Source organism: Astyanax mexicanus, chromosome 1 (assembly GCF_023375975.1).
Source record: "Astyanax mexicanus isolate ESR-SI-001 chromosome 1, AstMex3_surface, whole genome shotgun sequence".
Lineage (NCBI taxonomy): Eukaryota > Metazoa > Chordata > Actinopteri > Characiformes > Acestrorhamphidae > Astyanax > Astyanax mexicanus.
This window is the reverse complement of record NC_064408.1, coordinates 15,654,923-15,666,986: the sequence shown is the minus strand read 5'-3', so window position 1 is coordinate 15,666,986 and position 12,064 is coordinate 15,654,923. Positions and strand designations below refer to the sequence as shown.

The following is a 12,064-nucleotide window of genomic DNA, read 5'->3' as shown; positions in this document are numbered from 1 at the left end:
AGGCCCCACTCTAAATGACAATAAATTGATCTTTGCAGGGAGCATGCTCAGCAGGTGAGCTGGACACTCTTTACACACAAAATCTACATTACATAACATGTAATTCAGAGCCAGGGGATCATTATAATTGGAAAACAATGGAACAAACTCAATTATCATGAACCTCTTTCACAGGGGACTTTTTTTGACTATTAATCCCCAAAACTTTTTTTATTAAGTAACTTTATTTTAAATTAAACTAATATTTACACTACTTGAAGCCTTTTACAAGAAACGATGGGTGAAAATCCCCCAAACAAAAGCTAAAAAGGATAAAAACATACTTTTGCTTAAAAAAGAAAAACTTTAAAGAAACATTTCAGCTTTACCTTTACACCTTTTGAAAAACAGATGCTGTTCTACTGATATAGCATATTTTCAGAACTATAAGGCACACCTAAAATCCTTTAATTTTCCCAAAATATTTATAATCTGGTGCACTTTATGTATAAATTCTACCAGTCGCATATTAAGGAGCAGGATTAGCATTAGCTAAAGCAGTGTTAGCTCTTTCGCCGTATAGAGGCGAGTATATTGGACTGTAGTCTGCATGTTTACTGTGCTAAAACAAGCTACATGGGACAAAACGCTAGCTAGCACGCTAGCACCCTGGGTTATCAGAACACTCAGGGTTCCTCAGTCTAGCGCCATCAGGCAGCATTTACATCACGCTAGCTCTGCGGTTAGCGGCTAATGCTAATGCTGCTGCATCCAGACTTAGTGCTAGAGAAACATCACTGGAAACTTACTCATAGACAAAAACCTGGAAAAATAAGCTTACTGTAAATAAACAGAAGCGCTTTACTCACCCAAATAAACTGTTTTCAGGAGAGAAATCTGGGTAGATTAACATCCAGCACTCAGAAGAATTACAGTTTTGTTTACTTAGGTGCTTCCCCCTGCTTCCCCATTAGAAGGCATCCTTACTAGTGTCATATAATGTGCTTTATAATCTGGTGTGCCTAATGTATGAAAATAGACCAGAAAATAGATGTTCATTGATAGTGCGCCTAGTCCAAAAAAACTAACATTTTTGCATGATAGTGTATTTAGTGTTAAATATGGTCTGAATTCATTCACTTTGTCCATATTTGTGCATGTTTTATGTACCAAACAATGACTCATGTCGTTTAAGTCATATTGCAGTGTTTCCTTTATTGTTAGGACTTTAAATTAAATTCATTTTTCTCCATTTTTTTCATGCTTGGTATCAGTTTACTACCTCACAAACTTTACTATCTACACCAACTGACTGTTTTTACTGTTAAAAGATGTGAGCAGGGCTAGGATAGCATTGCTAGTCAAGCTAGCTTTAGCATTTGTTTACCAAAAGATTGACTGCTTTTATCTGTATAAATGTCACTGAGATGTGCCTTAAGTAATACTGCTGAGGTAAATTATGACTAAAATTGCACTGCTGAGGTAAATTCTTGCTTTGAAAAGCACTAAAACTGTGTGTGTGTGTACCTCTCTATGATAGTGCCAAAGAGAAGTCGGATGGTCTTCTGGATGTTCTCGGTGCACAGCCAGCTCCAGTGGTCCTTCATCAGTAAGCATAGTATATTCAGCGCCACATCAGCCAGAGCTGTGTCTGCACACAGATGGGTGTTTCAGAAAGGAATTAATACATTTATTACTTTTTTTTTTTACAGAAGTTGTAACTGTTCTGTCATATATAAAGAAAAATAAAGTACAATGCCTACAGTATATGGTCAATACACTCCTCACACACAGACAGTTCAGTCTGGCCTCACTTCTGTCTTTATGGTGGAGTGACAGTGCTCTCATGTGGTTGATAGAGTGTACTACAGTAAAAAGGCTATAATAATGAGCCGTTTGGAGGGAAAACTTCAGAATTTTTAGTCATACAGTCCGTTAAGATGCGTTTGGTGTCTGAATTTTTTTTTTTTTTACATGAAATGTTTGCTGAAGCCCTTTCTGGATGGGATTAGTTTCTCAGAGAGACGTCTGTGGAAAAATATTTCACACGTCTACTCAGTGATAAAACTCTTGTATCAGGACTGCAATTGAAGAAACAGGAGGACCAGTAATTGTTTTTGCTTTTTGGGTCACATGACATCACATTCAGTAGCTCCTCTATTTCTGCTCGCTGTTGTGTTTATGTGGATCTCCATGGAAATGTGCACCCAAAGTGTAATTACGGTTAGTGGTAGTGAACAAATAGCTATTTTATTAAACGTGAGGAGACGAAACTTAAAGATGTGCGTCTGGACAGAATTAAAATTACTGACAAAAAACTGTAGGTAATTCTGCTTGAAATTTTCTCAGATGACGTCTGAAAATAACGCATACGTGGTCATTCCTGACAGGAATAAAGTCACAGAGGACCCCCCATAAAAGAGAAAATACCCCAGGACCCCATAAGAAACTAATCCCATCCAGATAGGGCTTAATACTCTTTTTGAAACTCTATGATATACTGATATCCCTGTTAAAAAAAATCCAGCCCATCAACAGATTTTTCCAGAATCTAGGTTTAAATAATCTGAGCTGGTCCTTGATGGTCAAGTAGTAAAAAGCTGATCATCCAGACAAAAACATACTTTATGATCAGCTAGCTGGTTAACCAGCTCTTAACTAGCATATTGTGTGTTGCTTTTTGGAATGGCGCCGGTGAGGTCGGCAGCCGTTACGACTGCTCCGTACACTTTTCGTTTTTGACCTACTTTAGGTCTTTATCTTTTCTTTCACTTTGGCTCACATGGCTCGTATTAGTTATGATAGAGACACTTTGGTGTCTATTCATTCAAAATTCACTCACCTCAAGTCGTTATTAACTTTGGATACAAGCTGGCCAAGTGAGATCCTGAGAGAGAACAAAGGACGCCATACGGAGAGACGTCGACCACGGGGCAAACGAGCCGGCATTAGGAACCGGCTGAGGGCTAGGGCACACCGTCCACCCTTACCTAGTATCCTGTTAGCCAACGTCCAGTCCCTGGAGAACAAGCTAGACGACCTCCGTGCTAGGATAAAGTTCCAGAGAGACATCCGCGACTGCAACCTCCTCTGTTTCACCGAATCATGGTTAAACCCAGCGGTACCGGACTATGCCATCCAGCCGGTCGAGTTCTTCTCAGTTTACCGCATGGACAGAACAACGGTCTCGGGAAAGACAAGGGGAGGTGGGGTGTGCATGTTTGTGAACAACAGCTGGTGTGACAGTACTGGCGTTGTTACTCTCGCACGTTCCTGCACACCCAGCTTGGAACTACTCACACTCAAGCTCCGTCCTTTCTATCTCCCTCGGGAATTCACCTCTATCATCGTCAGCACCGTTTATATTCCACCGCAAGCCAACACGGATACTGCGCTGTGTGAACTTCATGAAGCCCTCACACAGTTTCATATTCAACATCGGGACGCTGCGCTTATTGTGGTTGGAGATTTCAACAGTGCCAACCTCAAACGCGTAGCGCCCGACTTCTATCAGCATATAAACTGTCCTACCAGGGGCACTAGGACACTGGATCACTGTTACACTCCTTTCAAGAACAGCTACAAGGCACAATCGCATCCACCGTTTGGGAAAAGTGACCACGCCGCCATCTTTCTCATGCCGGAATATAAACAAAGTCTAAAGCGAAAGCTCCCGGCTCAGAGGGCGGTCGCTCGCTGGACGGACCAATCGGTGAACGCTTTGCAAGATGCTCTGGATGACGCGGACTGGGACATGTTCCAAACCAGCTCCCATGGTGACGTCAACGTGTTTACGGAAGCAGTTGTGAGTTTCGTGGGGAAGCTTGTGGACGATACAGTCCCTAAAATAATTGTAAAAACCTTTCCCAATCAGAAGCCGTGGGTGGATAAAACCATCCGTGATGCCTTGAAGGCTCGCACTGCTGCTTACAACACGGGGCTCATCAGCGGTAATATGGACGATTACAAAGCCGCATCATACGGAGTACGCAGAGCGGTGAGACTGGCGAAGCGGCGCTACGGAGAGAAACTGGAGTCACAGTTTCAACGAAGTGACTCTAGATCCCTGTGGCAAGGACTACGGACAATGACGGACTATAAAAACACATCCTCCGGAGTAATGAGAGCGGACGCGTCACTGGCGAGTGAGTTGAACAACTTCTTTGCTCGCTTTGGGACTGCAGCCGGCAGGACTAACAGCAGCAACGCTAACAGTGCGGCCGAGGGCGCACGCGCGAAGCCTCTCAGTGGACAGGAGCCGTTCATCATTACGGAGAGTGATGTAAGGAAGATGTTCAGGACAGTAAATACCAGGAAAGCAGCGGGACCTGATGGACTATGTGGCAGAACGATCAAGGTCTGTGCAGGTCAGCTAGCTCCTGTATTTACTAAGATTTTTAATATTTCCCTGTCACAGGGCATTGTTCCAGCATGCTTTAAACAATCCATCATCATCCCTATTCCAAAGAAATCTCAGCCATCCTGTCTCAACGACTACCGCCCTGTAGCTCTTACATCAGTGCTGATGAAGTGCTTCGAAAAGCTGGTCAGAGACTTCATCACTTCTTCATTACCGGATTCTTTGGATCCATTACAGTTTGCATACCGTCAGAACCGTTCTACAGATGATGCTATATTACATCTACTTCACACCACCTTGTCACACCTGGATGCTGGAAGGAGTAATTATGTTAGAATGCTGTTTGTAGACTACAGCTCAGCGTTTAACACTATCATTCCTTCCAAACTCATCACCAAGCTGTTAGATCTGGGACTTTCTTCCTCACTGTGTCACTGGATCTCCAGCTTCCTCACAAACAGACCACAAGCAGTGCGAGTGGGTAAACATGTCTCACCCACTCTCACCATTAGTATTGGTGCTCCTCAGGGCTGCGTTTTATCGCCCCTACTGTACTCATTGTACACTCACGACTGCGTGAACACTTTCAACTCCAACACCATCATTAAATTTGCGGACGATACCGTTGTGGTGGGCCTGATCTCTGACAATGATGAAAGGGCCTACCTGGAGGAGATTGACAACTTGGAGACTTGGTGCTTGGGAAACAATCTGCTGCTCAACGTCAACAAAACCAAGGAGCTGATAGTGGACTGCAGCAGAAAACAGAAGAGGAGCTACCACACTGTAAGGATTAATGGAACCACAGTGGACAGAGTGGATACTTTCAAGTACCTTGGAGTTCACATCTCACAGGATCTTTCATGGTCTTGTCACATAAATTCCCTGGCAAAGAAGGCCCGTCAGCGTCTCTACCACCTTAGGCGCCTTAGGGACTTCAGATTGCCAACCAAGGTGCTACGAAACTTCTACTCCTGCACCATTGAGGGCTTCCTTACAGGAAACCTGGTAGCCTGGTTTGGGAACAGCACTAAGCAGGACAGACGAACTCTGCAGAGAGTGGTGCGCTCCTCAGAGCGCATCATGCGGACGACGCTCCCTGACTTGCAGACTATCTACAACAAGCGGTGTTGGTCCAAAGCCAAGAAGATCATGAAAGACCTTAGTCATCCTAACAACAAACTTTTTGCTCTGTTGCCATCTGGAAAGCGGTTTCGCTCTCTAAGATCAAAGACGGAAAGAATGAGACTGAGTTTCTTTCCTCAGGCTATTCGGACACTAAACAAGGCTAAACCATAAAAAAAAACATAACTCACTGGACTTTCACACCACTCACTTCACCTCTCACCTCTCAGCACTCTACTTTACTTTATTTGCTCTTTTGCACAGCACCCTGTTGCTCAATTTGTTGCACTTTTTAGTATGGTTGACTAGTGTACAGAACAGTTGTTCAAAGCATTTCACTGCATGGTGTACTGTGTATAACTATGTGTGTGACAAATAAACTTTGAATTGAATTGAATTGATTTTAGTCATGCTGGTTGACCATCTTGGTCAAGCTTGGTCAGGTTGCTCATTCTTGGTTGACCAGCTAAACCATCAAACTCAAATCTCAAACTCAAAAGGATACTCTGTGCTAGTTATGAGATAGACTGGTCCACCAGTTCCACCAACTTGACCAGCTTGAGGTTGATAGGTACTGTATATGTAAATTTTGGTTTACCTGTCCCTCGAGTTCTCCTCTCCACTGATCTGTCTCCATCCTTCTCATTCTGCTCCATATTTCCCGACTTCCTCTTTTCTCCAGACTCTTTTCTGGGTTCTCCATCCACTCTCTTCTCCTGCTCCAGCACAAAGCCCTCCATCCCTAAAGGCCCTTTAAAGACCTAAGTAGATGATGGAGACATGCAGGTGTTACAGGAAAACTAGTCAGGCAGGTAGGAGAGAAGAAACCACCATTGCAATGGCTGTACTATAGAAGAGAGGACCAACTGACAGGAACAAAACTTGGTGGGTAGTCATGCCAGACTACCATTGAGTGAGGTAGAATGGCAGCAGCTCATCTTCAGTGACAAGTCATGCTTTTGTCTTGGTGGAAACCACCAGTCAATACGCGTGGAAGCCCTGTGGTCAGCGCCAAGATCAACGGTTTGTTTTCCAGTGAGCTATTCCAACAGGACAATGCTCTTCCACACACTGCTACCATATCAAGGGCATGTCGTGAAGAAACAGACACTATGCCATGGCTAGCTGCATCAACAATTCTATTCCAGATTGAAAAAAATTGAGATTCTATTTAAAAAGCCGAAATCTCCAGGAATTGTGTGAATTCTCAAGCTGCATGGAATGGATTATTACAGGACACCATTAGGAACATCTACAACTACATACCAAGATGTCTGATGTTGCGTTATATATTCATTACACATTAGAGGTGTCACGATTCTCTAAATCCTCGATTTGATTTTAGGATTTTAGGGTCACGATTCGATTCGATTCTTGATTTTCTTTTTTCTTTTTTTACAGCAGAGAGGCATATGCCAGTTAGATTAGTCTATGGTCAATCATTGGTTTGATTCATCAAATTTACAATATCTTATTTCAAAAGGTGGGCTTGATATAAGTGATGCAAAGTGATACAAGTGATCTGTAATACACCGCATTAGGCACTAATGGTCAAGACCATCAAGACCTTGACATCATTTCGAGCGATTTCGATGAAATATCGAAATCGTTACACCCCTATTAGACATGCATTACACACTACATCTGTACATCAATATATATAAATAAAAGTTGCCCATATCTGCCTATTTGTTTAATTAATGTATTTTTCACACTAGAAATCCACTTGAAATCCTTTAACTTTCCCAAAAATCATCAGTGCGCCTTATATATGAATTTTACCAGTCAGGATGTAAGGAGCAGTAAAGCCACTCTGAAGTACAGTAGTACAGTAGTTCAGCAGTTTTAGCATTAACTGCTAACGACGCTGAGCCCTAACTCTTTGGCCGTTCAGAGGTAAGTATTATCAGCCTGTAGCCTACTGCTAACCCCGGCTAGTACTGCTGGAGCAGCATTAACATTATCCACTTACCACACTAAGCGCTAGCTCTTTGGCGGTTCAGAGGTGAGTATTATCAGCTTGTAGCCTGCTGCTAACCCCGACTAGCACTGCTGAAGCAGCATTAGCAGTAGTCACTAACCGCACTAAGCTAATGCTCCAGCAATAGTGGAAATCTGTAAATCTAAGCTTACAGTAAATAAATGCTTTATTTACCCAAATAAAAAGTTTTTAAAAGTTTTAAGTTCAGGAGAGAAATCTGTGTAGATTAACATCTAGCGCTCATTTGACTTGTCTGACTCGTCTGAAGAGTTACAGTTTTGTTTACTTAATTTAGCTTAGCTTCACAGGTCTCGCCACCCAGAGGTGAGACCTGCTGAATTAGAAGTAAAACGTTGTGACACCCCTGTTCCTTACTACAGTCGCATTAAAAGCACTTTATATATAAAATAGTCCAGAAAATAGACGTTTATTGATATTGCGCTCTATAATCCGGTGCACCAGTTTTCAAATGCTAAAGCGTGATTAGCTTACCGTGCTTCCCTCGCTGAAGCAGTATGTGATTTTGGGCTGGAAGTCTGGAACACTGAGTGGGGCAGGGGCTATTATACTGGAAAACCTCAGCCGTGACCTGAAATAAATTGATAAATGCTGTTTAAAATGAGCATTAATTATACTGGGCTGTAACAGGGGAGGTACATAAGGTGCATTCATACCTCTTCCTGATGTCTGGAGATCTTCCGTCTACATCCGGTTCTCCATCGTCTGTGGGGCTCTGTGGTTCTGAACGAGGAAATGCTGTTTTCAGCGTGTCCACTATGTTCTCTACCATCTGCAAGATTTACCATTGCAGACAGACACACACACATCATGCACAAATAATAAAGTACGCTCTGTTAAAAGTGCAAACAGTATAAAACAATGGCCTGTACTAGGAGTGCCCAAACATTTTGTCTTGTAGGTCAAATTTTGTTTGTGTTTGCAATGTTTGTGGTGGGCTAGAGGCCATACATAAATGTTTCTCTTTCTCTTTTTTTAAAACTAGAGCACTAACCTTGTCTATGCGTGAGCCACATGGTTTCTTCTCAAAGGCGGCACTGGCATCAGTGCTGAGAGCCAGAAACTCCTGTACTTCCTCACTCCTGGCTGCTTCAGGGATACTACAGAGCTTCTACACAGACAGGAAGGAAGAACAAGCATGAAGACATATTCCTACTTCATCAATCAAGTTACTGACCATTTTGAGGAAAATGCATATTTATCTTACTTTGAGGAATGATTCTAACTGGCCTTTCCTGGCCTCCACTTTGTCTGCATCTGGATTTCCAAACGAGAGGTCTGGAAAAAGCTTCTTCGGGCCTTTGACATCTGAAATGTAGAAAATAAATGCCAGAGTTTCAGGGTGCCCCCATGTCCATGTTACCTTCTGGCTCTCTCCTTTAGTTAGGCTGTTATTGTCAGATCTGCCAGGGTCATTCGCCAGACACTGATATTCTGTTTACATTCTCTGTACTCCATGAATTCAACCAGAACTAATCTGATCCCTTTACTTTTTCTGAGTCAATGACTGCCAATGAATGATGGAAGACTAACTGCTGGGCTAAATAAACTAAATGTCAGTAAAATTATCAAAAAGGCAACTTACTTTTAATTGCTTTCTTGAGGTCAGATCTCTCCTCTAGACGAGTTTGCAGGTTGAGGAACTCGCTGTATCGTCGGTTCACAGTGTGATATTCTGTGGTTTGGTCTGTGCTAGCACTGTCAGGGTCAACCACTGTCTCATACTATGTTAATACACAAACAATTTGAATGTACAACAATTATTTCATTACATATGTTGTTTATTGGCAAAGTAAAGTAAAAAAAAAACACTGTATTAATACATGGAATTTCAACCCTACCTTCACTGTGTAGAGGGTGTATGGATGACTACTGCTTCCTTTTTGCTCCTTAGCTGTAAGGGTTCCAGTAATCTTTAGGTTCTTAATTACCACTGGTCCCTCCAAGCTGCCTAGATTTTCCAAACCAAATGGGCTCGGGAAAGGCCCACCAGAGTTAAATTGGAGCAGATTTCCAGTAGATTCATCCAGGGTGCTCTCAGAATGAGACGAGGGCTCAGATATAAGAACCTTTGGCCTGATGCACTTCCCCAGGAGAGCCAGTGTGTCATCGTCCAGACATACCAAACCACAGAAGTCAGCAGGAGGGATACAATCACAGAAGGCATCTTCCTTGTCCTCATCAGGGTCATTTGCGTCCAGAGATTCATTGGACCACTTCTTGCCATCTGAGACAGGAGACTCTATGTGATAATCAGTGTATTGGTACAGCTGGCTGGACCTGCATGGAGACTTGGGAAGCTCAGGTGGGCTCGGGACTGCACTTTCTTGGTAGGCTGACTCTGAGGTGACTTCTCCTTTTGCGGAATCATCGGAAACCCATAGAGTCTGGAGGCTAGACTCTAAAGACTCTTGGAATGGCATGGTAGAGCTGGACCTTGCTGTTAGCATGCTGGAGGTTTCTGAAAGTGAATGATCCCATGGAACTGGAGTGTGGAAGTCCCGATCCCAAGGGCTTGGTGGCTCCTCCATCATACCTTCAGTTTCCTCCTGTCCAGGGGATCTAGTGAACACATCTACAACAGTCTGGTTGAGCCAGTCAGGATTAGACATTTGAGCCACCAGTGGCTCAAGAACATTGCAGGTGATGAGTTCTCCTACTATGTAGCGACCCGTGCGGGTCTCCAGGTGTGGGTATGGAACAAGAACATGCAACAAGAGATCCACCACCGCCCTGGAATAGCAAAGCTCAGCTGCAGAACTGGCCAGAGCAGGGTGAGGTGTACTAGCTTCACTGTACAGCTGCCATAAGGTGGACCTGGAATCCTCCTGGCCGCCCCATGTTCTTAGTCCTTCCAGCTGTGGCTTTTGTCTTTCCCTGGCATGGCCAAAGCTCTGCAGATGGCATCCACATAGCTCCAAGAGTCTTTTGGCCAGTTCCCGCCTGTCTACCCGCCTTGCCCGTCGCTTCAACTCAGCAGCTGCTGTAAGAATGGCATCCCGAACCTCACACTCAAACTGACCCTCTTCCTCAGACACCAAGATACGATACCAGGATGACACAAAGTCCCTTACAGCCTTTCCCACAGCACTGCGGATCTCCCAGTCCAGCCTCCTCTCGCTCTCCAAGGAGACGTGTGGCTGAGGGGCTTGGCCCAGTGGCAGAAAATGCTCCAAGTGAAGAAGGCTGTTGGCATCCAATGCTGCACGAGAGCCTAGCCAGCCTCCGAGTACTACAAGTAGACTGGTGAAGATGCAAAGCAGCCATACATTGACTAAGAGGTATAACAGGACCAGCCATGTGATGAGGACTGCAAATCCCACAATGCTCCACTGCCCCATTAACATAGGGAGAGTCCATGGGCTTGGTCCAGAGCCTTCCAAACCAGGCATTTCACCAGGAGATGATATCCTTATTATGGTAAAATAAAGAATACAAATCTATTGTTAAAAAGGACATTTACCTGATTGGAAGAACAGGTCATGTGACTGACTTAAGCCCTCTCTTCTTCTTCTGGTCTGAACCAGTTTTAGTTATAATGTTCAGATGGACAGCTCACACATATATACTTAAATTGTGTTAAATAGTGGCAAACATAACATGGCTAGTATACTCGGTATATATTTACTGCAAAATGTATATAATTAAGTACAAATTAGTGGTCCCTTAATAACATAACTTAAGTGCAGACCTATTTTAGCATAATTCAAGTATACTTGAATATTAAAAAAAACATATATATTTAGAATTGTATAATAATGTATATACTGAACCTAGGTCTGTTTTAAAAATTAAAAAGTAAAAAAATAAAATTTGAAATAGGTTGTTTTCTATTTATTCGTTTTCATTCTTAGCTCGGCTGTCTGAATGTGCATACCCAGGACTGTGCATAATAATCCAAGACCGGTTTTTTAAACCCTGCAATCTTGAAAGTCACATGGATTCCCACTCCAAAGGAAGAATGATCCATAAAATCTCATTGTTTGTAATTTTCCTGGCTACAAGTCTGGAGTTCCATGTATATGATCATCTATCATTATATAAACATAGTCACACAACAGAGCATTGCTTAAGATTTCATCTTACAGTAAATGGGAAAAAAACAGGCTGGCCATACACCATAAAGTCTTTGCCTGACTATAATATCATAAATATATAAAAAATACTCATACATACCGTAAACTGCTCAACTGTCATCATGCTATCTCCTCATAACGGCTTCACAGCCTCAGTCGTTCTCTGAGCTCTTTGCTGTTCACATGGCCCAGTGGAAAGTCTAATCCACTTCAGTATAATTAGATTATCATCCACCCTGGTGTTTACCATGGAGGCAAGTTGTACTCTACTGTAACCAGCAAATCCAGAGGGAAGCTAAATGCTACCCCCTAGCGTGCTACACTTTACATGTCATACAGTGTCATACAAAGCAATCAATTAAGAGTCAAAGTAAATCTTACTTTGTTGGAAAAAACACTGTCACTTTACCCGCACTGAGATACTTTATCACTATTCAAGTTATTGATTTTTATTCATAATCATCCATGCTGTTAAACCAAACTTGCACTTTGGACTTCATGTGCTGCTACTTTCCTACGCTTTAA

The 12,064-nt window shown here is 42.8% G+C and overlaps 1 protein-coding gene across 2 annotated transcripts in view; it reads right to left on the bottom strand.

Annotated features, from left to right (window-relative positions):
* The window catches only part of snx19a (sorting nexin 19a), a 48,734-nt gene extending 37,017 nt beyond the window's left edge, over nucleotides 1-11,717 (bottom strand). For both annotated transcript variants that reach the window (XM_049471051.1, XM_049471076.1), the window contains exons 1-9: nucleotides 11,640-11,717; nucleotides 9,305-10,874; nucleotides 9,049-9,187; nucleotides 8,671-8,771; nucleotides 8,458-8,574; nucleotides 8,120-8,235; nucleotides 7,938-8,034; nucleotides 6,063-6,225; nucleotides 1,507-1,630 (exon numbers count right to left, since the gene is read on the bottom strand). In XM_049471051.1, the coding sequence (XP_049327008.1) occupies nucleotides 1,507-1,630; nucleotides 6,063-6,225; nucleotides 7,938-8,034; nucleotides 8,120-8,235; nucleotides 8,458-8,574; nucleotides 8,671-8,771; nucleotides 9,049-9,187; nucleotides 9,305-10,855 (2,408 nt within the window). In that variant the 5' untranslated portion in view covers nucleotides 10,856-10,874; nucleotides 11,640-11,717. The remainder of the gene's footprint in view (nucleotides 1-1,506; nucleotides 1,631-6,062; nucleotides 6,226-7,937; nucleotides 8,035-8,119; nucleotides 8,236-8,457; nucleotides 8,575-8,670; nucleotides 8,772-9,048; nucleotides 9,188-9,304; nucleotides 10,875-11,639) is intronic.
* Between the last annotated feature and the right edge of the window lie 347 nt (nucleotides 11,718-12,064).